This window comes from Penicillium lagena, assembly GCF_028827675.1.
Source record: "Penicillium lagena strain IBT 129212 chromosome Unknown utg000001l_segment0_segment0, whole genome shotgun sequence".
NCBI classification, from domain to species: Eukaryota; Fungi; Ascomycota; class Eurotiomycetes; order Eurotiales; family Aspergillaceae; genus Penicillium; species Penicillium lagena.
Genome location: NW_026623222.1, coordinates 440,240 through 465,496, shown reverse-complemented (window position 1 = coordinate 465,496; position 25,257 = coordinate 440,240). Strand labels below are relative to the sequence as shown.

Genomic DNA, 25,257 nt, shown 5'->3' with positions numbered 1-25,257 from the left:
GTAGATTTAAGCTGTATCAATGACACTTCTTAATACTCATCCTCCCACCATCAGTACTCTGTGTTCTACCTGAGCCAGTAGCTTGGTGTTCGTCCCTGGATATTCCTCGCTGGGTCATCAACGGGAGACCAGACTTCATCATTGACCAGCCTCAAGCGTCCTACTTGGACATCTATAGTCTATCCATTTCAGCTGTCAGCTAGCTCTCGGTTCTCTCTCACCATCTCCCCTATTTAGGACTCACACTGTGTCTCACAACATGGGATCTTTGGCGTATGCCGACAGCATCGCTCCTGTCGTGTTGAGCAGTGTGGTGGCCGCCCTTACGTGGCTGCTCCTGCTGTTTTTGCTTCGTCTGGTCCAGTTCCAGTTCCATCTCTTTCACTCTCCCCGTGGTGTCAGTTCCCAGGTCCTCCCGGAACCGAAGGTGCTTGCAATGGATGACCCCAAAGCGTACCCGGTTGAGTTCGAGGGTCCGAGCTTGCTCGACCTGTCTCTGGACCAGATTGGTGTTCCTACGTTGCAGCCTGAGAGGTAGGCTTCCTTTGTGCTTTGCCTCCACCACGGTCCGCCGTAGGCCACTAACACTCTGCAGTCACCTTGCCCAGAACCGCACCGCCATCAACAACACGGGTAGCGCGAGCTACAAAATCCAGCCGGTGCGTACAAGATTTCAATGTTTTGTGGTCAACCGCCCGGTTCTGACATTTTCTCGACTCAAAACAGAGATCCCCTCTCGAGATGTGCACCTCTCCGACCATGCCCATGAAGAGCCAGGCCAGCGCTATGGAGGAGCCTGTTTCGTTCAGCAACGAACCGCGATGGGCGATGGGCAGCAGCGTCTTTGACAATCTTGACCAGGAGCTGAAAGCCGCTCGTAACGAGAAAAACATCCTCAGTCGCGCTCCAGTTCTGCGAACGTCGTTCTTCCAACACGGTCTCCGCTACATTCCCGGCCGGCACGACGACGAGATCTACCGCAGCGTGGTCATTGAGAATCTCCCTCCACACGCGAACTTGGGTCAGATTCTCCTCAGCATCCGTGGAGGAGCAATCTACTCAGCGATCCTGTGCGATACAAATGTCCTCACTGGGACCCAGACCGCGCTGGTAACCTTTGTCCGACAGGAGGGTGCTCTCGCCTTTCTGCAGCGAGTGGCCCAAGATGACTTCTACGTCGGTTTCCATCACGCTTGGGTGTGCCCGGTGCTCACGCCGACCTACCCACTCGCACCGGAGATGGACATTTCTGTCAAGAACGGTCGTACCCGATGCCTGGCTGTCAATCGAGTGCGCCCCGGGGTGGTGCAGAATATCTATCGCATCTTGTCCACCTCGCCCTGTCGCCTATACGTGGAGAACTTTGGCGAGAATCCGTCAGCCGGCAATGAGATCCGCGCCCACTTCAACTCGATCAAGATGGCGATGCGGGCGCGCGAGATCCTGGCCGCACACTCGAGTCTGGAGGGCTGCGGCGTCATTTTTGCGCCCGACCCTTGCGCGATGTGATACTTGGGTCTGCGGATCGAACCGAGGGAATGGGAATGGAACTGAAAGGGGTCTTTTTATTCGCCGTGATTTGAAGGTGGGCATGGTTCTTATCATCCAGTAGACCGCGAATCATACTATGTATCTTGATCATGCTAGTCCTCCTAGTCCACCACCCCGATTCTCTATATGGCCCGCATATTAAACTATGTATCTTGATCATGCTAGTCCGTCAAATTCACCACCCCGATCCCCTATTTATTTAGGGTTCTAAGCTATGACGACAACGGCCACTGTTCGGCACTCCCATAGTGCCTCTCGTCCCGCCGATCAAGCTTCTCCGCACCGCAACTATACCGAGCACAGGGATGATCATCGGTCGCCAAGCTCCTGTTCGCCCAGTTCCCCGAACCGGGAACGACTGATTGGGCAGACAAAGCAATAATGCGCCAATAATGCCTCCGCATCTCTGCAGGCCAATTTATAAGCTGCGCGGTTCCCCCTCTCTGTCCTGCGTCTGCGGAGAATTCCTGTTAAGCGTGCCACGCACCATTATTACATCCTTGTCCGCACGCTGACTCCCTTGCACCATGAGCGCGACTGACGAGAAGGCCGCCGTTGACGAGGTGCCGCGGCACGATGCCGCGGAGAAGGATGCCGAGGCCGCGCTGCCCGCAAAGGGCCCGGAGAAGCTCCTGACTGTTTTGGAGGATCCGGACGCCGGTCTGAGCGATGAGGAGAGGGCCAAGATTGTATGCATACTCACTATTAATGGTTATTGCTGGGTTTATTGACTCGATTTCTAGGATCGCAAGCTGCTGTGGAAGCTCGATCTCCGCCTCGTGCCCTGGCTCAGCCTGCTCTATCTTGCCTCCTTTCTCGACCGGACCAACATCGGCAATGCAAAGCTCGTCGGTCTTACGGACGACCTAGGCATGACGGGTAATCAATATAATGCCACACTCACCGTCTTTTTTGTGTCATACTCGGTCTTCGAGCCGTTGACCAACGTCTTACTCAAGCGTCTGCGGCCGAGTATCTTTATTCCGATCATCATGATCTGCTGGGTATGTGGTGTGCAACAGCTGTCTTACGCCTGACCGTCAGCCTAACCCTTATCCTCTAGGGAGTTTGCATGGCCTGCATGGGCGTTGTCAAGAACTACTCGGGTCTCCTGGCCGTGCGCTGGTTCCTCGGCCTGGCAGAAGCGGGCCTATTTCCCGGCGTCGGCTACTTCTTATCGTGTTGGTATAAGCGCTCGGAGTTTGGAGTGCGTATGGCCATTTTCTTCTCCGCTGCCGCGCTGGCCGGCTCTTTCGGTGGTCTCCTGGCCGCAGCCATTTCCAAGATGGACGGTGTCGGCGGCAGGGCAGGTTGGGCCTGGATCTTTATCTTGGAGGGGGCGGCGACTGTGTTGATTGGAATTATTTCCTTCTGGATGGTATACGACTTCCCCGACCAGGCCAGGTTCCTGTCCGATGCCGACCGCGCGCGTGTTTTGCGTCGCTTGGCTCTCGACCAGCAGTCTAGCGCGGAGCATGAGCAGTTCAAGATGTCCTACTTCTGGGCTAGTGTGAAGGATTGGAAGACCTATACAGGCGCTATTATCTACATGGGCGCGGATGGCTCGCTATACGCCTTCTCGCTCTTTATTCCGAGTATCATCAAAGAACTAGTAAGTGAAAGAAGCCAAACCAGGCGAGATATACAGGCACTAACGAGTCTCGTCCAGGGTATTGTGGCTTCTTGACATAGGCCGACTATCTACTAACATAGCTTTCGCAGGCTACAAATCTATCACCGCCCAGTTGCTGAGTGTGCCGCCCTACGCAGCGGCGGCTATCTTGACTGTAACTGTCGGCTTTATTGCTGACCGCACGCGCCAACGTGGACTCTGCAACATTTGCGTTTCCTTCCTGGGCATGACGGGGTTTGCCATGCTTCTTGGCGCCAAAACTGCGGGAGTGCGCTATGCAGGAACCTTCCTGGGTGCCATGGGTATCTACCCGTGCATCGCTAACACTATATCGTGGTCTTCGAACAACATAGAAGGTAAGTAGAGCGGAGCGGTTGTTTCCGTGGGCGTGGTTGACCTCGTTTTCTATTAGGTGTCTACAAACGCGGTGTCTCGCTGGGAATCATCATTGGGTGAGTCAATCTTCATTTCTAATGAGAGCTCTGTGCTTATTCGGAATTTTTAGCTGGGGAAACCTGAATGGCATCGTGTCGTCCAACATTTACCGCGATCAAGACGCACCCAACTACTATCCCGGCCACGGAACGGTGTTGAGCTATTTGGTCTTGTTTCTGTTTGGCGGCTCCGTGGTGCAGTATATCCTGCTGCAGCGTGAGAACCGCAAGCGTCGCAACGGTGAGCGCGACCACTGGATCGAAGGTCTGGATCGTAGCCAGATCGAGCTGCTGGGTGACAAGCGGCCAGACTTTATATATACCATGTGAGCTGGCGCGGGCGGATCGAGACGAGGGATGTGAATATAGGTATCATGTGTATATGATAGTATATGCAAAGTGCAAGTGCGCATGCCATCTTCAACGTAGAAAATCGCTCCGCTCGTACCGATTGACAATCTCTTGGTCCTTCTTCGGACCCCGAACGACATGCCGGCTTGCCCAGCTTAGCACCTCGCCCGTCTCCGGCCGAACACGAAAGGCATACGCGGTGCGGTACATATCATTAATGCACAAGTGGTTTCCGCGCGCCGCGAGGACAGTATCTTCACATTCTGCAATAACAGGCGGAGGCGCAGGTGGGGCGACAAATTCGGCTGTCTCCTGGCCAGCCGGCTGGCTCAGCGAGAAATCAAAGTCATGAAACAGATAGTCCGCTTCCTCTGGGCCCGGCGCTACTTTCACGAACCACACGCTTATCCGGCCTGTCTCCGCGCCTAGCCGCCAGATATATTTCTTGGTCCACCGTAGACCTGCCTGGGCAATACCTGCGCCGGAGGCTGTGGATGGGATCTCGCCTTCTTCGCAGTATAGCCAGTCGCGGTGTGGCGAGGTTGCCGTTGGCGGCAGAAAGGTGAAGCTGGCCGTGCCGCGGAGCTCGCCGTTTAGATCGAGAGGGTTGTCGCTACGGAGGGTGCGGGTCAGGGTCCAGCGTGAGTTGCCGAGAGAGCTGAATAGAGTCGATAGTAGTTGTTTGGAGGGCATTGTCGAAGGAGAGGCCATGGTTTTGTTTGTGCTGTGCTGTGGTGGAAGAATCTCCAACAGGAGTCACAGAAGACCGGGGAGGCTAATCCGAAACGGGTTTAGTCTGGAATTGTATACACTTCTTCCTCATCGACCAAAATACAGCACTCTTTGCTAGTGATTTGTGTTTTCTCTCTATTGTAAAATGCCAAATAATGCCTCTCAGATTCAATCTTATCCAAGGACCCACAGTTGTCTTCTGGCCACAAGTAAAAATATACAATCCTCAAACCCGTAAAGAAACCAGCCACGACCCCCTTTACCACTGTTAACCAAAACTTGAAAAATGTGGACTGGGGATGTGCTGTCCCCTGATGTGGAAGTCGGTTGATTGTGGAATGGTATTGCGATGCGGAAGACGATTGTTAGAATTGAGAATCCACGAAATTAAGGAGAATCTCTGCGTTGATAAACCGTATTTCCCAGTAAATAAATCTGGTACTTCGTAATACTTGAAAATTGAAAGGGGGTATTCTCTTATTGGACTGGATCTTGATAGAATAGTACGGGCTGATCTGACACATTAGGACCCGAGCATTGGATCAGTGATTCTCAGCCGGCCCATTGATCTATCTTTACTATATGCTCGACCAGCCGCAGCGCGATTGAGATGCCAGTGTCCCTGCCAATATTCTGGAGGCGTTGGATGACCCACTTTCGGGTTTCACTTGTCGTAATCGGGCATTTCCCTACCATGTAGAGACCCCAGGTCAACATATACCCGCCCGGCACGCTGCCTTGGAAGGGGAGACCGGCGGAAGAGCGGGATCCAGAGGCCGAGGACAGGTATTCTGAAGCTTGTGGGACGGTGGCTAGGATATCGTGGGCCAGCATGGATAGTGTCTCTTCGGTCATTTGGAGCTTCAGTTCCATATGCTCTCGGACAGCTGGTGCTAGATCCGTAGCGAGAAATTTGTTCAAGAGGTAGCACGAAATCTCACAGACAATCATTCGAAGATTGCGCAGGTTGTTCCAGAGTCTGATCGCCCAGAAGTCTCTATAGAGGTCAAATCGACCATTGTAAATCATGTTCGGGTCTCCACCTGACTCTCGCATGGTTGTATACGGTTCTTGTACGGCCAGGACCTCGAGGATGTATTGAAAGTCACGTTCAATCACACTCGCTTCGTCCAACAATGTAGACCAAGGGGTTTCCCCGGTAGTCTTGTTCTTTCTAACACTCATAAGCAGGTTTGCGCACCGAGTACTCAACACCCCCATGAGCCAAAATGAACTAGAAGGGTCGGTGTGTTTCGCTGCCTCTTCCTGTAGCTCCAGCATGTCCTTCGGAAACGGCTTCGCACCATAGACACAGGCAAGCACTAGGTCTGCGCGCACTTGGTTAAACATGCGAATTGCGACGGGGCTAGAGAATTGTCTCTTGCCACGGGCAACCACTAGCGCTGCAGCGCCCTGGACATGTCGACTCCACGACTCATATCCGGAGACGTGCTCGAACACCCCTAGTGATATCACCGACATCAAGGTGCTATCCTTAACGGACTCGGTAGGGGATTCTAATGCAATGTTTACATTGCGTATTGCCTCCGAGTATTTGGCACGCGCGCGGCTAGCCAGCTCGGGCTGTTGAGTCGAATTAGCCAACGCCACGAGGCCTACGGCTGCCATGCTAGCCACTAGCGTCGGGTGCTCGCTATCGGCGCGATAAACAGTAGGAATGTAGTTAAGGCATCCCCGTGCAGAGGACTGGCCACCGACGACAAAATTGCAGAAGAAATAGTTCACGCCTATCTCGTCTATGCTAGGACTCAAGCTGTCAGTGGGCGGAGGGGAGTCGTTGGTCGCGCTCTTCGTCTTTTTCGCATTATAACGCTTAACGGTCTGGTCGGTCTGGTCGCGGAAGACGAGATCCCATTCATCTCGGTATCCAGGGCAATCCTCGCCTAGTCGGATGCACTGCCCACAATTGGGAGACTGTCGGTCGCACTGCAGCGGGATTGAGCCAAATTAGCGGTGACCGAGCAGACGAGATGACAGAGCGGCACTCACACGGCGCTTGATCGCCCGGCAGTTCCCACAACTCCTGGAGACTCTTCCGCGAGACTCGCTTCGCGGAGACATACCGATCCGTCAAAAGGGAAAAGGGATTATGAACCTTCAGCCTTCTGCAGACCAGGCGGCGCTGGAGAGTAATTGAAGGGATCTTGAAAGCAAACAACTTCAGCCGAGGATTTCGTCCTTAATTGACGGCCCCCAACGGCCCCCACCCCCGAACCCCAGTTTGGTCTTTGTGATTTGGGTGATCATGAGTAATGATCCACCGGTTAATTATTCACCAATCGTCCAACTGCCGCATCCTGAAGCTTATTCCGCTATTACGAAGCACTTCGTAGATGCTTTCCGCTTTTCTACTATAAATACAGACATGATAGCTAGATAAAAGTGTCCTCGTAACCCACCTGGTTTGCTCAGCAAGCTAAACACATGCTGTAATGACCTCGGGCAACCAATGGTTTTGAATGCAGGAAGCCTCTCCCAAAACTTGGAAATTCTGAGGATCTGAAGGCCGTCCTTGTCATGGCAGTAGTTCTTTAATATGCACGGCATTGGCTTACTACTGTACCCAAATCCTTTAGTCATTGAATGTCATATGCGGTTTTTTTTTTATATATATTGTCTAGGTACGCCAACTCTATAAACCTTGTAGCTGGATTAATTAGCAATCCCTCTAGTTTATATTTCAGTGCAAGCAGTATCTACCGGAGGCATATTATGGATTTCCAGGATGACTACGTTGACTTTGCCTACTCTGAAAATTTCAGAAGGCTTATCTCAGATATTCAATTATACAAGTACCAGAGCAGGTAAGAGTAAGGCTCATCTATTCCTCCCAAATTATAATATGTATCTAGATCTTTAAATTCTTCCGTCCAACGGGCAATCCACCTATCCATTCTCTCTCTGAAAATAATACATGGGCAAAACAATTCCATAGACACTTTGATGTTAGAACCTATGCCAATATAACCGTCAATAGCGCACCCAAGGCAAGGAGACCCCCTGTTGCAGGCATAGTAGTTGCTGCACCATTGGCCGGGGGAGTATTAGACGCCGAGACCCTTGACGTCGAGGCCGTTGTCGCCGAAGCCGTTGGTTTTATACCGCCACTGCTCGGCGTGGTTGTGGCTGTGGCGGTACCATTCCCTCCTTCAATGAGGTCAAAAACTTTGGCCCACAGTAGACAACTCTTGTAATCGACTTGGCCAGACAGGGTTGAATCTGCGAAGATCAATCCGGGACTGGACGCATTCTTTTCTAGAGTGAATCGTGGCCATTGGATAGCATCGGTCGACGGATCGGCATTTTCTGCCATTGCCGTCCACAAGCTCATCATCTGCTTGCTGAGGCTGTCCTCGGCTTCTGTGGCATTGCAAGTCCCGCCGGGAAGAGGCTGGTTGTTCATGTTACCGAAGACGAACGGAATTTCGGCGGTATGAGTAGCACCGACTAGCGCCATTTCCTCCGCATTTCCTTGGAGCTGTTTCAGAGTGCCTAGCCATGGGCATGTGTTGTTGTGTGTATATTCGTATGTCCAAACGGGGATATTCTTGCGTGCAGCTGACACCAACCCCTCGTATGCGACACACTTGTAGTCGGAGTCGGTTATGACCTGTGATATGGCATAGAGCACACCAAAGTGTGTGTCTCCGCCGGCGAAAGCTTCGAACATAGAGAGAGGGTAGTATTTTTCAATAAGTCCAGCGGCGCCACCAAAGTTATCACGGAGGAAGTTCTTGTACAGAGATGGCGTCAAATTCTTGCCATCCGTCAGACTTTTGACCGTGGCAGCGGCATATATGGCACCCTCGTTTTTGTCTTCAGATTCCAATTAGTGGGTCTGTATTCAGAATGGGAGATACGAATAATGTTGACATACTGGATCCAAAGACTGCCGGCACTTGTACGCCGCGACTCAAGGGTTCCTCAGGGATGACATTTCCATCCACATAGGGATAGAAAGTATGTGTCCCCGAGGTGGTGATAGCGAGTGGTCCACCAGCTCCAATTCCCTCTTGCAGGAAGGCATCACTGTTGTACGCCTTCTTCAAGTCGGAGACAGTCTTAGACTGTAGACAAGCTTTCTAAAGAGAAGTCAACGTTTAGTTACAGCGAAGATCGTGATCCCGCACTCACGTCATTAGAGCTGCACTTGAGTGTTTGAGCATATGATGCACCAACACCCTGAATTGTCGAATTGTAGAGGAGCTTTTTCCCTGCGCCCGATTCCATGATGACACTGCTGATAACAGACGGTGCTTGAGGAAGAGAAGCGATAATAAATGCGTCCTCAGCACCGGCTGATTGGCCGAACAGAAGTACCTTTTTCTGTATTTGAAAGTTATCATTAACACCGCCCTCACTGATTTAGCTTGTAACTGATATGCGTCTTCACGTACCGGGTCACCGCCAAAAGCAGCGATGTTGGCTTGGACCCACTCCAACCCGAGAAGAAGATCTTGAATTCCCTGGTTACCATATATCCCGGCACTGTTGAGTGCCATGAATCCTAGAGGTCCAATTCTGTAGTTGATTGAGACAAAAATCGAACCATCTGCTGCAGTGTTGCAGCCATCGAATAGGCCTTTCGAGATTCCTCCAGACGTGTCTGATCCGCCGTAGATCCAAACTTTGACGGGAAGATTTGAGTCTTTGGTGGCGTTAGATGGAGTCCAAACATCTAGGTAGAGACTGATAAAAATCAATTATTAGACAAATTCACTGGCACAAGGTGAATTCGTTGTGAAATAGAAGCTTCAATGACTTGACTTACCAGTCTTCATCTATAACTCCTGTCGCGTCAAACTCGGCTCCGAACTGAATGCAGGAGGCAGGTGCGGTGGTTGCGTCAAGTTTCCCATTAGGGTATTGTTTGTTGTAAGCCTTTGGAGGCTCGAAGCGTAGTTCCCCAACAGGAGGCTCAGCAAAGGGAATTGCCTTGTAGTAGACTGCATTTTGTGTATTTTCACACTGTCCACCCTGAAGGGTGCCGGCATCAATTGTGACAGAAGGCGAAGCTAACGCTGCGGCTGCAAAAGCGGGCAGAACAGCTGACAGAACGAGCTTCATTATTCTTCTTATAGCCCCAAAATGCACACTGAGACGAAGAAGTAATGATTAATGGGTCCGGAAAGCAACAGTTTTACGCTGCGAACACTCCGCCTTTATAAACTGCTCCAGGCCCTATTATTAGTTTTCTACTACACTCGCCTCTAAGTCGGACCCATGCCTTTGGGGGACGAGTCGACGATCAAGTACGACGACTTTCTCCAGACACCATGCGTTGATTGGCAGAAGCATCTCAGATACCCACATAGGACTAGTGGGCGGGCGTAAAAGCGGACCCTGGCGTATTCCCTACCCTGCGCCCAATAATAGCTTCATTTACACTTAAATGATAATAATACACTGAATTTTCCTACCACGGCAAGTTCGATGTTTCTGGCCCCCATTCTAATATTCTTTTCTGGCTTAGTTACCCCCGCAATTTCGCACTAGTATCTATATTAGGGAAAAATGATCGTCAAGGTTGTTTCTGGCCCCCGTCAGGATCAAGTTAGTGCGGCTTTCTCGAAGAGTCATGCGCTGATTGGCAGAGCATCTCAGATACCTAGGTAGGACTAGCAGGTGGGAAGGAAAGCGGACCCCAACAACCCCAACAACCCCAGATTGTTCCGCCCTAAGGCTGATGCAGTGCCGAGCACTAATGAAAGAAACTAGCGCTACTATTCTATTACGATGGTCCTTATTTGAAAACCAGTCACTAGTAGCTATTTCAACACATCCCGTTGTTTATGAATAGCATCATTCTCCACTACCGACGTACCCATGGGTCAGGGGAAGGAATAAACCCACACCCCCGCCCCCAATTACGCACCCGCATATTGCGAATTGAAGCTCTTGGGTTCGACCTATACCGAGCTATCCGCCTGTTTCAAAGACGTCCCAATTGACAATCTTGAAACCACAGTTCGGTCCGAAAAAGTACGAGAGGACAATATTTCAAAGCCGCGACCACGGGAAATGGCCAGATAAATGTCTAGTTGAGCGTGGTGCTGGGTTACGACCGTAATGGATCTTTAATTCGCCTCATCAATAGCTCCTTAGACATGACGTAAGAGAGACCTATACCAGCAAGGGAATATCTCAATGTGTTGGGTAGGCTGCTACTTTAGCTACCGTCGTCCCTTAAGCGATTTGGAGGCTCGTCGTGGTGGTGTGGCTGCCAAAAGAATACACCAGCCTTATATTTGTATTCTTCTGCATTCTCTACGACCTGAAGATGTATTTAACACGATAACTAGCCCCTACATACATCTAGACTCGTGCGAGGCCATGTGGAAAACCTTTGGGTAGAAGTTGTGGAATGGCCTTCCCATTCTCTTGATCTGGATCAATCGAAATCTTTTGGGCCTTGCTTAAACAGCGCCTTTATAAGCTAGAGTATCATTGGTTTCAACATAAGCCGGATAGTGCTACAAGACACCAGATGAACATCGGCTATGCCAAAATGAACACAATTCGTCATGTTCATATTGTCCTTCGTAGTAGGTTTCGAAAAGAGGAACTATGTGATAGTCTTTCTAATTAACGTTTATTTGGCGTGGGTTCAGCTAAATATTATGAAAACGCTTGAGTGGTTGACAGATCCAAAACACCATCCACTCCACGTCATCGATGAGACTTTTCATTCAAAGTGAGGTCATGATTCGAAGACCACCAACTTTTTAAGATGAACAAATTTTCCGTTTAAAACGAAAGGAGGTTTCTTTCCATAAGAGTAGGTGAAGGAAAGAGATTTTCGATGGCAACCAGCTATTCCAAAATGACGACGAACGTCTACGACTTCATAATCGTTGGTGGTAAGTTTTTCACTTGGAAGTTCGCCAGCTCTCCGGGTTAAGGCTACACCTTTTTAAACTGCACTGCTTACATTCCATAATTGAATTGCTTTAGCTGGACCTTCTGGTTCAGCACTTGCATCCAAATTATCTAAGAGTCGTACACAGCCATCAGTACTTCTACTAGAGGCCGGTGAAGATAATGACGATGTTGCCGACCGCATTGCGGGAGAGCGGCTTACTTTTTGGGCGACTAACGGCACACATCTTGACTATGGTTATAAAACCGTGCCTCAAACCCAGATAAAGGGACGAGAGATACCTTATGCTCGAGGGAAGGGACTGGGGGGCTCGACTGCAACTAACATGGGCGTGTGGGATTATGGTTCGAAGGCAGAATTCAATGAATGGGCGAGACTGGTAAATGATGATATTTGGAAGTGGGAACACAGCTTGGAAAGGATCAAACAGGTGGGCTTTTCAATACAGAAGACCAAAGAAATAAATTTTCTCATTCCTGACATTTTTTATAGCTTGAAAATTATCACAATGAGACACCGGCAAAATACGAAAAATATGTCAAGCTTGAAACAGATTCTCACGGCAAAAATGGGTACGTCTGATAACGTTAACGATATTCTAGTTACTAACTCTCCTAGCGCCATCGATGTTTCCCTCCCAAGTGTCTGGACTCCGGGACTTGAAGATGCTTTCGAAGCGTTAAGCAAGCATGGGGTATGAGCGATATTGGATTATATACCATCAACTACCACCTAATTTTATTAGATACCGCTCAATCCTGATATAAACTCGGACAAATGCATTGGTATCGGAATTCCCCCGGCAACGACATTCAGGGGCCTACGGATCACTGCCTCATCGGCATACCTATACCATAAACCAGCCAATCTGACTATCAAAGCCAACTCACCAGTACATCGGGTTATCTTTGAAGGAAAGAAGGCTGTTGGGGTCGAACTCGTCAACCGTGCTAGATGTTAGTCCCTTACCACATAGCGAAGCATCTGCAGCTAACAAGACTTTTGCCTTTCGACCTCTCTAACAAAGATACCATCCTATCTGCTGGGTCAATTGACACTCCGAAAATTCTCCTTTTATCGGGAATCGGTGATCCAAGGCACTTGGAGAACCACAACATCCCTATCGTATTGGATCAACCGAACATAGGTTCGAATCTTCGAGACCACTTCTTAGTTCGAATGGATGCAGCCATTAAACCAGATGTCTTCCCTCCTCCAGATACATCAGCCATCCAAGGAGCTAGAGAAAAATGGCTCCACGATAGGTCAGGGCCACTGGCTGAGGATATTGGCAATTTTGCGGTGGGGTATCTTAAACTTGATATTGCTTCATTTCCAGAATACACGACATTGGACCAAAGAACCCAGTTATTTTTGTCTCAGCCTGATGTACCGGCATACGAACTTGGTTTTGTGTGTCCCTCTCTCTTACTTGTTATAGATGGATTAGATAGCTGACATCAGTGCCAGGGCGTTGTTCCGACACCGACTCTTGATTGTTTGAAGCTGGCAACATCGACTATACTTCAACACAGCCAATCATCAGGATCAATATCACTCAAAAGTGCAGACCCAAACGATTCTCCAAACATTGATATGAATATCCTTGCACATCCATACGACCGTCGCGTCATGATTGAATCGCTTAGAAAAACATACGATTTTCTCCAAAATAGCACCTTCCCCGTCGACGGGCTTCTCGAAGGCCCTAAGAGTAATGCAGACGATGACTTAATGGTAAACTCTTTAACCTGCTTCCATTTGCATCATTGTCTAACTTCTTCAGGAGTATATCAAAAATCATATTACCATCTCGTGGCATGCATTGGGGACGGTCAAGATGGGGATCGAAGGTGGTAAAGGAGCATGTGTATCTTCCGACTTTCACATAATTGGTCTCGAAAATTTGCGTATTGCAGATCTCAGTGTGTGTCCAGTGCTGCCAAGGTATGTACTGGAATTATGCTAGCAGTACAACACTGATGAAGCTAACAAATGAACGACAGCAATCATACCCAATCAACAGCATATCTCATTGGAGACATCGCTGCAATGAAGATCATTGAAGATTATAAACTCGACGCAGATGTTTTCTTTTGAGTAACAATTGATAAGATGAGACAGACGAGATGCGCAATGTACTATCCATAATTTGGACATGCGTTTCTGTTTGCCGTAGAAAAGTTTTTCATTTCAATGCGGAGATACTGTTATCTAACTTGGAAAAACCTTGCATGCTTACACTTGTCGTGTCATATATCCGCGAAAGGAATACAAGAGAAGTAGTGGGTCCAATCTATCAGTCGTGCAAATCTGTACTTTATTGGTTGACCCTCCGCTTTCGCAGCTGGCCTCCCAGCCATTCTCTGGTGGCTGGTCGATGACTTGTGATGTGTAATAAGTAGGCCTCGGCACGAACCACAGCCGGGTCCCTATTTTGGAATTTGGGAACCGACCAGCAGGCGGGTCGGTTCTTTACCCTACCAAACCGCGCCGACTGGGACTCGCATCGCATCTTTTAGGGCTCTCCCGCACCCAGTGCTCTATACATGTCAGTTAAATGAACCTTCTGAAAGGAAACAAGGGACACTTAATAATGTTGGAAGGGAGAAAAGGAATAACGAAAAAAGAGAATGGATAAGAAATAGAAATAGATAAACAAGGCATGGTTTAATATTGGAGAAAAGGGAATGCTCAATCTCGCCATGACGATACCGCATCGCGTGCAAGCAGTGATTGACCCAGATGGATGGTACACTAACTAATCGCCCCCTAAAGTCGGACCCCCAACGTTTAGGGGGCGATTATTGTTATTTTTGAACTAGCGCGCCAAGCCATGCTAGCGCTGATTTATTTCCGTGTCTTCCCACTGTACCGGTAGTTAGACTATTTACGCTTGAATAATACAACTTTCTTACTACGGCAAATTAGATGTTCCTGGCCCCCACCAACATAACCCGGAGATGTGGAATCAGGTGGATACGACATTGAACCTCCATAACGCCCCAGTAGGGCAATGAACAAATATGTAGATGAGAGTAGTTGAGGCCCCGAAAGTAGACCGCAGGAACAAGGGACGCTAATTCCTGGTCAACCACAGTCTGTCCTATATAGTCGTCGGGCAATTCACTCTACTAATCTCACCCTCATAACCTCTTTGAATTTCTACAGGCGGTAGCATTCCCCAATGGCCGCTTTGAGTACTTCTGCTGTCGCATTGCTCGCCCTCGTGGGCAGCAGTGCTGCCCTGCCCGGTACTGGAAGCATATCTATGGCTTCGAGCTCGGGGGCCGTCGCTCCAACAGGGACATCCTATCCGTCTGGGTTTGATATGAAGAAGAGCTGGGGCAATCTCAGCCCATACGCGGACGCACCCGGCTTTGGCCTACCCAAAGGTTCTCCGCAAGGTTGCGAGCTATCGCAGGTGCACGTTTTGCACCGCCATGCGCAAAGGTACCCGATGAATGTTTCAGTGGATGCGGGATCAATGGAGCTGTTTGCCTCTGCGCTTCAAAAAGCCTCAAAGAAGCACCCGGATACTAAAATTGGTACCGGGCCGCTTGCCTTCTTAAACAACTGGGACTATTTGCTAGGCTTGAACGACCTACTCCCGACGGGTGCCGCAACCGAAGCGACCTCTGGCGCGGCATTCTGGAGCCAATACGGCCGCTTCCTGTACGGCGCTTCTGCAGGAGAGGCAAACTGGAACGCCGCTCTGAATGTTCTCCCAAATGGCATGCCTCGGTCTAAGCCTACATTCCGCACGACCTCTTATCCTCGCATCCTAGAGAGTGCACGCTGGTGGCTGAGTGAGTAGATCCGCGAACTATGGAATCGAGGACGGCCAACTAATGCTGTTATACTACAGGTGGCTTTTTCGCCAACACGGGCGGTAACAGCTCGTATGCGGATTATGACCTCGTTATTATCCCCGAGAAGCCAGCCTTCAATAATACACTATCGTCGACGGAAACATGTGTCAAGGGCTTAGTTGCCGGCGATTATAAAGCTGCGGAATTCATTCCCGCAATGATCAAGAATGCTGCTAAACGCTTCGCTGCCTTCCTGCCCGAGGATTTCTTCTCCTCGGAGTCCAAAGTTCTTGCGGAAGAAGTTTTAGGCATGTTTAACCTGTGTCCTTATGAGTATGCCACGCTGGGTAGCTCGTCCTTTTGCTCGCTATTCACCGAGCAAGAATGGCGCGACTTCGAGTACTACCTGGATCTGCAATTCTACGATATGTACGGCTTCGGTTCTCCGAGCGGCCGTGCCCAGGGTATTGGCTATGTGCAAGAGTTAGCGGCACGGCTACAGCACAAGCTGATCGAGAGCAGCGATAGCAGCATTAACTCTACATATGATGACAACGAGAAGGACTTCCCACTGGACCAGCCTCTCTTTATGGATATGTCGCACGACGATACCATTGTCTCCGTCCTAGCCGCTCTAGGCCTGGACTACTTCAAGTATAGCCCGAAAGGCATACCTTCCACTGTTGCACATGCTCCGGAGCGCCACTTCAGACTGAATGAGATGACCCCATTCGGGGCTCATCTGGTCTCTGAAGTCTGGACCTGCCCTAAGGACACCTCGTTCCATGATCTCCAGCCGCAGATGTACAAGAATCCAGATCTATCATCCAAGTCCGAGACCGAGAAATACATCCGTTTCGTGCTGAACAATGCTCCTCTGCCACTGGATGGTCTGTCTGCTTGCGATGAGTCGGTTAACGGATTCTGCCCGGTGAAGAACTTCCTCGGCCATGTGCCCCAGCTTACCAAGGAGGCGATGTACCAGGAAGCCTGTTTCGGCTCCTACAACACCAGCATTCCAGTCGGCAACGGGCAGCCTCCCTCGGCATAGATAAGGACTGGCTATCCAACCTCTGGGACAGGTCCCAAAGAAATAACTACAGGGTTAGAGGTTTACTTCGGCATGGTTATTGTTAGTTAATTTTAGCGGCCCTCCGGGCTTAATTCATCAGTACCAGCATACAGGAATCAAAAACATTATGTGACGTCTCCTTCTACTTTCAATTCTCAATCGCCTCATGTCAATAACATAACATCATAAACTAAATGAATTAGCCGGCCACAAACGGATCAGACAGAGCCTTATGTCAACCTGAGGGTCTACCATGGGCACGATAAGCTTCTAGTAAAAACGACGCAGAAAATAACGGTATCGAAGGTATCCATTTTCGGCGGCCAATTTACCGACGCCTAGCGTTGGCGTGTAGTTGTTGTTCTCTCAGGCGAGCACCCCCATAGGATCCCATCGGGGCAAGACTTTAGGGGTCTGCTCGAGGATGGATCGTACGTCGGCCGAAACAAAGTTGGAGTCGACAACGGCCTGGAAGGTATATTCGTCCATCCATCGGTCGGTCATCACAAACCAGCCTTTCTCTCCGACTCCCTCACCCCACGAGTTTTCCACCCGCCACCGGACCGGCTCGTCATTGTCGAGGAGATGCACCGCCGTGATGACCATCGCATGGGTCATGGAGGACTCCCCACTGGCGAGCCGCTCTGCCTTGTTCATCCCGAGTGAGACATTGAACCCGAGCGCGAGGTCGGTGAGGTCGGCATCCATGACTCCAAGGTTCCTATCGGAGAACTTGCCCACATCACAGCCAAAGAAGACCGGATGTCCGGCCTTGAGCATCGCAATGATCGCCTTCTTGAGTGTCTGCATCTCTACGTTGACGTATGTGAGCGGTCGTCCTTCCAGTACGTTGCCGAGTTTGTCAACCGTCAGCAACCGGTTTCGTTCATTCCGCGGATCGTGAACCAGACTGAAAAACCGCCCTGGGGAAACAGCAGGGCTGTTGCGTGATAGTGATCGTGTCTGAGACCGAATGGCCTGTTGACCAAACTCCACCGGAGTCTGTCGCACCTCGCGGGCAGTTCCATTGGCGTCGTAATATTGCCATACAAACGGCTTGTCCGGGTTCGGCGGAGGGCCCAGCAGGAGGGTGACCAGTGAATGAATTTCCTGCAGGAACTGCTCCTTGCGGGCGGCCAGCAAATGAGAGGCCTGGCCATCTCCCTTTTTCGCGGCCAGATTACGGAGAATCAAGGCCTGCTCACGCAGCTTGGCAGTAAGCAGCCAGTTCATTTTGGAGCTATTCTGCGCATGAAAAGCATCCGGATACAGCGCGTGGGGGACCAGTCCGTACTTATGCACTAGATTGGCGACCATATCCCACTGACCGCCGTCGGTGACCGGATCTTCACAGAGTTTCTGGACCAAACGGCTGGAGAGATCCTCATCGGCAGTGGCGATGATCTGCTCGAAGAACCAATTGGCCTTCTCGATTTTATCCCAGTAGAAGAGATAGGCCTGGCTGAGTTCGAATTCCCGAAGCTGGTATGCTTTCATCAGCGGCACACGGAAAACGTTGGTCGCGGCAAAGAGCCAGCAGCGACCAGAAGAGCGTTGGTTCGTAATCGGCGCGCCTTCCACCGGCACGGCCAGGTTGAAGACGTGCAGGTCGGACTGGAGAGCCCGACGATCGGCGAGGATCTGTTCATAGGGCTGGCCAGCAAAGGTGGAAATGGCTAGGCGGTTCTGTCCCGCGCGTGAGACTTGAGATTAGCATCGAACACCCGGTGGGTCTGTAGTTCACACCTTGGCATCGCTCATCAGGCTCTCGCTCCAGTCTTTCATGCGAGGAAGCGTCAGGGATCGGATTCTTTCCCGAACCGGATACGGCGGGGGAGCTGTGATCTCGTCAATAATGAAGAAGATAACGGAAGGTCGGGGGTCCAAGACGAACGAGTGTCACGAGTCCTCGAGTCTGGCTCGATGCTGGTCCTGGCCATGTCTACGTTCGCCAGAGCGGCTTTCTCTCTGACTGGCTCTGGGGTGGAATAGGTTGAGCCCATGTTGATGGTGGTGTATTGTTTACTTCTCTGTCTGAATTATAATGGAGACGAAGGAGGGAAGGGAGGGACGAGGGCGGGGAAGATAACCAGGTACAGCCCGGTTGGGACTAGCCGATCGCGAAATATATACTAGGTGTGACTTCGGTAGAATCAATCGCGTAGATTGGAAAATATCCCACTCCGAGCAGACGATTGATTCCCCCGCCTTGACTGATCTAATTCATTCTACTTTTGGATTTCAACGGCCGGCTTCCCCATCAGATGCCGCTGTCCCACCAGCACCCCACGGTACCGCATCTTCCCCTGCTCGAGCGTGGTGAACGCCGCTTGGATCCCATCCCGCGTCATCGGCCAAGTCATGATGATCGGTCGTAGGCCGTGCAGCGCCACAAACCGCAGCATCTTCCGGATGGCCAGTCGTGAAGCCACTGCAGTGCCACGCAGTCGGATGCCGTTCGAGACCAGCGGCAAGGTGGGCGTGGGTATGGACTGATGGCTGACAGTCAGGAGATGGATCGTTCCATCCGGTGCGACTCGCGGTAGAAGTCTACAAGAATCATGAGATGATCATCATCGGAGGCGCTTGAAACGAACTCACTCACCGAGTGAGATCCGGCGGAACACTGGCGCACCACACCAGGTGCCGCACCTGCTTCACACCTGTCGTGGGCACTCCATCCTGCAAGACGCGGAATTCCTTGGCTCCCAGACTAAGGGCCTCGTCGCGCTTGGATGGATCGCTTGAAAAGACGACGACATCGCACCCGAGCATCGATGCAAACTGGATCGCCATGTGGCCTAACCCTCCAATCCCTGCAATGCCGACTCTGTCCCCAGGCTGGATCCCGTCAGAAGTCAATGCCCCCCAAACAGTGGCGCCGCCGCACATCAGCGGTGCGGCGTACTGGCACTCCAGCGCGTCCGGCAGTTTGATGAGCATGCTCTCGTGCCAGACGGCGTGGGTAGCAAAGGCACCGATTTCGAACCCGTGGGTGCCATAGTTCTCTCGATGCGTACAGTACTGGTCCTTGTCTGTGCCGGTCAATTCCATCCTCGGGGCTGGGGGTCTTTGGCACCGTACCGGTGATGCAGTAATCGCAATGGCCGCACACCTTCTGAACCCAGCCAAAGCCGACCTTGTCCCCGACCCGGAACTGGTCTACGGCACAGCCAACATCGCGCACCGTGCCGGCTCCTTCATGGCCCAAGGCAATGCTCTTGGTCCGGAACAGTCGGTCAGTCCCGCATAGGCCAGCGTGAGAGATCTCCACGAAGACATCGCCAGAGCCCAGTGTGGCTCTGGTGGTATCCGGAATAATTTCGCCGCTCTCAGATCCGCGGAAGACGTTGAATTCGACCGTTTTGGTCATGGTGGTGAACACAGTTGATTTGGATTAAAAGGGTGTATCAATTAGAAGGGTGCATTAGAAGGGGCATCAATCAGAGAAGAATTTGTGAGTCTCGGAATGAGGTCATTGGCGATGGCATAGAGCTGTGCCCCGGAACTTGAGCCCTGACGAACAGCGTGTAGTCCAAAGTAATAATTGAATCATATTTAGGGGCGTATCAGATATAGCAGATTGGGCATTGACGGTAGGAAAGCGAGCTATATATATTGCTTAACCTGTCATGGGGACATCGCTGGAGTTTTGCCTATGCGATGCCGGGGTCAATCTTCAGGAACAGATCAAAACGCTGCGGCGTGAAGTCTCCGCTGAACCGCTTGAGAATACGTGACTTACGGATTGGAAGGAGAAACGGTCGCCCGTTGCTCATCCCTTGATAACCATCTCTGATAGGCTTGGGATCCGCACTGGGGGTGGCCCCACAGCGATCCATGCAGCTGTGGGCCAAAAAGGCCGACGATCTTTTGTCCCTGTCGGAGCTCGTAGCAACTCATGTTTGGCAAAGTCCACCAGTCCGTAAGGACTCAGGAAACGACGGATGCGGACTCCATGATCCCAAACGAAAACCACATATATAGGATCGCCCACTTGCCTTCTTTCCGTGCCGCGTTCGCACTGTAATCTTTGTGAGAAGGACTCCTTGAGAAATGAATCCTACTCGCAAAACGTGCCTGGTTACAGGCTGCTCTGGTAGTGGAGTTAACACTGCCTTAGGTTGATGCCTGTAAGGCCAAGAGTTCACGCCTTTGCGCCAGCACGCTCACCGTCCAAAATGCTGCAGGGCCATCACGAGGCATCCAATGTCACCGTGCTTGCGCTCGTCGTTAGCTTATCCGAGTCTATCGCTGCGGCCGCCGAAGCTGTCCGCAATCAACCAGTGGACTTGGGTTTCCGAAAGTTGTATTCCTTCCTACAGCACACATAATGCACAGGGCAGGAGTAGATAGCGTGCCGTTGGCGGCGACTAGGCCTACCGCAATAACATCGCAGGCATGTCGGTTGCAGCGCGCGTATCTCTAAAACAAAGAATTTGGGGCACCGAGAACATTTGCGCCATGGCGTCGAGTGTTGCCATTCTCGTTGGGATGTTTAGTGATTCCATCATAGACAGGAGCTACGCAGATGAACTGACAGCACTAGCTTCTAGGTCCACCGGGAACACCAAGATTTTCTGGGTCATTGGGAGATCGTGATTCAATGACAGTCAGTAGAAACATTGTTCATCGGACCCAGACAGTGAAATAGGAAGGATGGAGATCTGGCTTCCTCTCTTCTACAGTATGGCCGCCAAGTCGAGTGCGAGGTGACGTACAGGGGGGAGTTTGCATCGAGTTGATGCATTATTAGATGATCTATCACGTTGAGCATTTATCTGATTGAAGGATATAATTACTGGTAGCAATTATTCCCGTCGCTGCGGTTCGTCCATTATCTCTAGACTCGTCCCGGTCGGCCGTTTCCGCCATAGTTCAATCAGGCCGGCAATGCTCTACGATTGGCTGCGCAATCAATCGTGCTGCAGCCCGTCGTCGAATGGCAGACTGGCCCCTGGCAGATCGCGAGTGGAACCCTTCCCCCTTTTTTGAGATTTATTAATTATTATGGTCTCCGGAGAGAAGGGAAGACTGAAACCCCTAGGAAAATAAAACGTGGTGTCAATCCTTACTACAATAGGGCGATCGGATCGGACCCGACGAGCTTGGCCAGCATTCCAGTCGGGAGTGACAGCTGTGACAGTTCCCGCAAACGGACGGACAATGAGGACGCAGAATGGCATTATGATGAAGTAGCACTTGGTACAGTCGCACCGGCCTAGTCACGAAGAAATCAAAATAAGCGACCCCACGGCTGCGTTCGGGGGTCCAACCCAACGAGCGACCAACCCAATTCTCTCTCCCGCGTCTTCCTCGTCTTTTCCCTTCTCTCCCGCTTCTCTTTCTTCCCGTCACTCACCCACTCGCTCGCTACCGGCTCGACTTCATATCTTTTTTTTATCCACGCCTGTTCCAGCATGGGCTGCTGCTGATCTCGCCCCCGTCTGTCTCCACGTGAATTCTGCCAGGGCCCATTCTTTGCCATCCAGTCTGCCTTGAAACCGCTCTCTCCTGTATCCAACCATGTGGCTCTCCCAGGGCCTCCTCCTGCTGGCGCTCTACACCGCGCCCAGCATCGCCGCCTCGATTCTCCCAACAGCCGCTTCGTCCACCTTCCCGTCGTGCGGCCTGACCTGCTCCACCTTGACAGGTGCCCAGACAAGCTGCGAGAGCAATACGGACCAGTCCACCTGGGTCTCCTGTTTCTGCGCGTCGGCCTTGCTGACGGGCCTCAAATCCTCCGGTGCCGTCTGTAACACTTGCAGCAGCTCCGACCAGCAGCTCCTCTCGACCTGGTACAATGACTACTGTAACTCGGGGGGCAAAGTCGACGATGGGAGCAACGGCGGCGCCGCCGCTGCCGCTCCCACTGTCACCACCTCGTCCGGGGCAACCGCGACTTCTTCGGCTGCTGCCGCAGCTTCGCCGTCGAGCCAGGCCACACCATCCTGGTATGTTGGTTTTATTTTTATTCTTATTTTTTTGGTTAATCGCAGCCCGAAAAAAAAATCAGTTACTAATGTTCGCGCAGGTGGAGCACCCACTATCGCTGGGTGATCATGGTGATCGTTCTGATCATCGGGTTCAGCGCCCTAGCCGTCGGCGGCGTCTTCCTCAAGCGTCGGTACGACGCCAAACGTCCCAATCTATACCACGGCGGCAACAATAACAGCAGCATGCTCTACGATCGCAACTCGGGCGTGCTCAGCCCCGCGCCCGGCTCGATCGGCCCTGGCGGGAGTCCCTGGAGCGCATCCCCGGCCCCCGGACAGTCGCGCGGTGGCTCGCGCGCCGACGTACCCATGGGCGCCCCCAGTCCAAATGGTCGTTCGCGTCTGCAGAAGATGTCCATGTCCGACGATGTGGAGATCCGTGAGGTTCGGCGGTGACCGTGCTGATTTGGCGAGGCGGGTTGTCGCTCAATCGGTCTGGATTGGGTGCGGACCGTCTCCTCTGCTTCCTTGCATCGGTCGGCGTTTTGGGTTGTCGGGTTTTCTTTAATTACGCTGGATGATGCATGCTCGATTCTTTTCTTCGGGCGCGCGTTTTGATTTTTTTTTATTTTGGCTGGCTATATGGATCTTTGTCTCATTTGTGTATTCTGTTTGATTGCTTTCTATCGGCTATATCGTCCATGCTTACGCCTATAATTCCTCGACTCAAGACCGGTTGGGATGACCAGTACATAGCTGCGCGATCGGGCTTTAGCACTCGCGCCATGGAAATGTTTGCAATATCTTTGGTCTCGTAGATGCTATCTTATTTATACAAATTCAAGAGATGGAGATGCTGACGATCTTGATGTCGACCTCGGGCTTCTCGTCTTTGGTTTTGACGTTCTCGATCTTGTGCACAATGTCCAGACCCTGGACCGCACGACCAAAAACGGTATGCTTGTTGTCCAGCCACGGTGTCTTCTCCGTCGTGATGAAGAACTGACTACCATTCGTGTTCGGCCCCGCATTGGCCATCGAGAGTGTGTAGGGCTTGTCGTGTTTCAAACTCGAGAACTCGTCCGCAAACTCCCCGCCCCAGATGGACTCGCCGCCTGTCCCGTCACCTTGAGGGTCGCCACCCTGGATCATGAACTTGCGAATCACCCGGTGGAAAATCGTGTTGTTGTAATAGCCCTTCCGCGCGTGCGTCACAAAGTTCTCGACTGTCCGCGGGGCGGCAGAAGGGAACAGGCGCAGATGGATATCGCCCATCGTCGTGTGCAGAATGGCAGCCGTACCACTCTCGCCCGTCTTGGCCGCGGCCGCACCGGTGCCGCCAGCGGCCTGTGTGGGTTTCTCGTTCTGGACGTCGCGACTCGACCGTGAAATGTCTGTTTCGTTGGTGAACATGTAGAAGCGCAACTTGGCGAATCCCGTAGACACGAGAATTGGATCGCGCTCTTCCGCTTCCTGGAGAAGTGGGTTGCTGCTGGCAGCCATTGAGACCGTCACCACTCCTTTCCGCTGCGGCTGGCCCTGATAGAGGGCCAGGTTCAAAGCACGGAAGGGCTCTTCACGTCCGTAAACCCGCACCACACGGTTCGTGTACGTATTGATGCACTTGATCCCGTACAACGACCCGTACATCAAAAAGTGGCCGGACTCGTCAAATATGACATTGACCTTGTTGCGTGTCGATCCTCCTTCAAGTTCCCGTTCGACTCCGAGCCTCCGCCCGAATTCCACCGCGTCCAGAGTGTACGGCGCAGTCCCGGCCTGTTGCATATCCGTGATTGTTGCCAGCGACTCGTCGTAGGTACGGTAAAGCTTTCCCGTCGCAAAGTCGAATACGCGCACCTGGCGGTCTGGGAATGAAACCGTGGCGAATTGGTCACCGGACGGTGAGATCGTGATGGCTGTGGGCGTAGATTTGGCCTTTTTGAACGCAAACAAATTTGTTGATGACTTCAAGTCGAAGACATTGTCTGGTTTCTCAAATGATCCGTCCCCGGCACGCCAGTACTCGATCATTCCGGACTCGTCCGCTGAGACGACGCAGTCGTATGCGTTGTTAAAGGCCAACGACACCACGGGGCTGCGGTGAATGGTGGTCACGGTGTGGAGAGGTTGGGGGTTCTCGCCGCGGCCATCAAACACCTGCACTGTACTGCTCGATTCATCGGTCACTGCCAACAGCGGCAGAGAAGCTCCGCGCCGGTGTACCCAGCAGACACACCGCGGCATGAACTCGAGCGTATACATGGACAGAAGATCTACCGCGGTCAGCAATGGGGTCAATGGGGCCAATGTCGGATTGGAACTCACCGAAAGTAATCACATCGAAAATCTTGACCGTCTTATCAGCTCCGGCGGTCGCAAAACTGCGGCCGTCGGCGCTGACGCTGACACTCCGAATTTCGCCAGGATGCGCGCGAAACTCCTTGACGAACTCGATCCCCTCAGCCATCTTCTTCCAAAACTTGACCACCCCGTCCACAGAGCTGGTGATCACAAAGTCGGTGAATGGCGTGACTGTCGCGAAGGACAATTGCTCCTTGTGCATGAGCGACTTGGAGTACCGCGCCGAGGCTGGCAGTGCCTTCACATAGATTTTCTCAAAGGGCAGCTTCCGTCGCTTCTTTTTGGGAGCTACCTCGGAGGGCAGCGCAGGACCGAAGTCATCGTCGGAGGAGTCGTCGGCGCCTGATGATTGACGAGGTCAATATCGAATGTCGGGCTAAGCTGGAGGTCACACTCACCATTCTCGTCTGCATCGACAGCCGAGTGCGGTCGCTTGCTGGGGGGATTGGCAGCATCTGCCATGGTTCGTGA

At 51.8% G+C, this 25,257-nt stretch overlaps 12 protein-coding genes across 12 annotated transcripts; 6 read left to right on the top strand and 6 right to left on the bottom strand.

Moving 5' to 3' along the window:
- Nucleotides 1-259: 259 nt before the first annotated feature.
- N7510_000184 (uncharacterized protein) lies at nt 260-1,509 on the top strand (the record flags this gene model as incomplete). Its single annotated transcript, XM_056972114.1, has 2 exons — nt 260-534; nt 729-1,509. The coding sequence occupies 2 exons, from the start codon at nt 260-262 to the stop codon at nt 1,507-1,509; spliced, it is 1,056 nt and encodes a 351-aa protein (XP_056837231.1).
- A 569-nt stretch (nt 1,510-2,078) lies between these two features.
- Nucleotides 2,079-3,948, top strand: N7510_000183 (Major facilitator superfamily domain general substrate transporter; the record flags this gene model as incomplete). The annotated part of the gene is made up of 6 exons (XM_056972113.1): nt 2,079-2,240; nt 2,295-2,555; nt 2,615-3,163; nt 3,297-3,540; nt 3,597-3,636; nt 3,690-3,948. 6 exons carry the CDS (start codon nt 2,079-2,081, stop codon nt 3,946-3,948), a joined length of 1,515 nt encoding a protein of 504 aa, XP_056837230.1.
- A 90-nt stretch (nt 3,949-4,038) lies between these two features.
- N7510_000182 (uncharacterized protein) lies at nt 4,039-4,680 on the bottom strand (the record flags this gene model as incomplete). Its single annotated transcript, XM_056972112.1, has 1 exon — nt 4,039-4,680. One exon carries the CDS (start codon nt 4,678-4,680, stop codon nt 4,039-4,041), a length of 642 nt encoding a protein of 213 aa, XP_056837229.1.
- Nucleotides 4,681-5,253: 573 nt separating this feature from the next.
- N7510_000181 (Zn(II)2Cys6 transcription factor) lies at nt 5,254-6,783 on the bottom strand (the record flags this gene model as incomplete). Its single annotated transcript, XM_056972111.1, has 2 exons — nt 5,254-6,648; nt 6,712-6,783. 2 exons carry the CDS (start codon nt 6,781-6,783, stop codon nt 5,254-5,256), a joined length of 1,467 nt encoding a protein of 488 aa, XP_056837228.1.
- Nucleotides 6,784-7,675: 892 nt separating this feature from the next.
- N7510_000180 (uncharacterized protein) lies at nt 7,676-9,789 on the bottom strand (the record flags this gene model as incomplete). Its single annotated transcript, XM_056972110.1, has 5 exons — nt 7,676-8,538; nt 8,600-8,804; nt 8,857-9,048; nt 9,120-9,411; nt 9,494-9,789. The coding sequence occupies 5 exons, from the start codon at nt 9,787-9,789 to the stop codon at nt 7,676-7,678; spliced, it is 1,848 nt and encodes a 615-aa protein (XP_056837227.1).
- Nucleotides 9,790-11,545: 1,756 nt separating this feature from the next.
- On the top strand, nt 11,546-13,702 carry N7510_000179 (GMC family oxidoreductase; the record flags this gene model as incomplete). The annotated part of the gene is made up of 9 exons (XM_056972109.1): nt 11,546-11,582; nt 11,677-12,032; nt 12,095-12,174; nt 12,221-12,296; nt 12,348-12,558; nt 12,630-13,015; nt 13,073-13,339; nt 13,389-13,549; nt 13,609-13,702. The coding sequence occupies 9 exons, from the start codon at nt 11,546-11,548 to the stop codon at nt 13,700-13,702; spliced, it is 1,668 nt and encodes a 555-aa protein (XP_056837226.1).
- A 1,087-nt stretch (nt 13,703-14,789) lies between these two features.
- On the top strand, nt 14,790-16,465 carry N7510_000178 (histidine phosphatase family protein; the record flags this gene model as incomplete). Its single annotated transcript, XM_056972108.1, has 2 exons — nt 14,790-15,411; nt 15,471-16,465. 2 exons carry the CDS (start codon nt 14,790-14,792, stop codon nt 16,463-16,465), a joined length of 1,617 nt encoding a protein of 538 aa, XP_056837225.1.
- A 62-nt stretch (nt 16,466-16,527) lies between these two features.
- On the bottom strand, nt 16,528-18,489 carry N7510_000177 (C1 family peptidase; the record flags this gene model as incomplete). The annotated part of the gene is made up of 4 exons (XM_056972107.1): nt 16,528-16,530; nt 16,922-18,172; nt 18,233-18,324; nt 18,381-18,489. 4 exons carry the CDS (start codon nt 18,487-18,489, stop codon nt 16,528-16,530), a joined length of 1,455 nt encoding a protein of 484 aa, XP_056837224.1.
- A 225-nt stretch (nt 18,490-18,714) lies between these two features.
- N7510_000176 (NAD(P)-dependent alcohol dehydrogenase) lies at nt 18,715-19,859 on the bottom strand (the record flags this gene model as incomplete). The annotated part of the gene is made up of 3 exons (XM_056972106.1): nt 18,715-19,036; nt 19,092-19,521; nt 19,571-19,859. The coding sequence occupies 3 exons, from the start codon at nt 19,857-19,859 to the stop codon at nt 18,715-18,717; spliced, it is 1,041 nt and encodes a 346-aa protein (XP_056837223.1).
- Nucleotides 19,860-20,667: 808 nt separating this feature from the next.
- On the top strand, nt 20,668-21,088 carry N7510_000175 (uncharacterized protein; the record flags this gene model as incomplete). The annotated part of the gene is made up of 2 exons (XM_056972105.1): nt 20,668-20,782; nt 20,886-21,088. The coding sequence occupies 2 exons, from the start codon at nt 20,668-20,670 to the stop codon at nt 21,086-21,088; spliced, it is 318 nt and encodes a 105-aa protein (XP_056837222.1).
- A 924-nt stretch (nt 21,089-22,012) lies between these two features.
- On the top strand, nt 22,013-22,878 carry N7510_000174 (uncharacterized protein; the record flags this gene model as incomplete). The annotated part of the gene is made up of 2 exons (XM_056972104.1): nt 22,013-22,440; nt 22,521-22,878. 2 exons carry the CDS (start codon nt 22,013-22,015, stop codon nt 22,876-22,878), a joined length of 786 nt encoding a protein of 261 aa, XP_056837221.1.
- A 384-nt stretch (nt 22,879-23,262) lies between these two features.
- N7510_000173 (WD40 repeat domain-containing peptidylprolyl isomerase) lies at nt 23,263-25,248 on the bottom strand (the record flags this gene model as incomplete). Its single annotated transcript, XM_056972103.1, has 3 exons — nt 23,263-24,698; nt 24,751-25,128; nt 25,185-25,248. 3 exons carry the CDS (start codon nt 25,246-25,248, stop codon nt 23,263-23,265), a joined length of 1,878 nt encoding a protein of 625 aa, XP_056837220.1.
- Between the last annotated feature and the right edge of the window lie 9 nt (nt 25,249-25,257).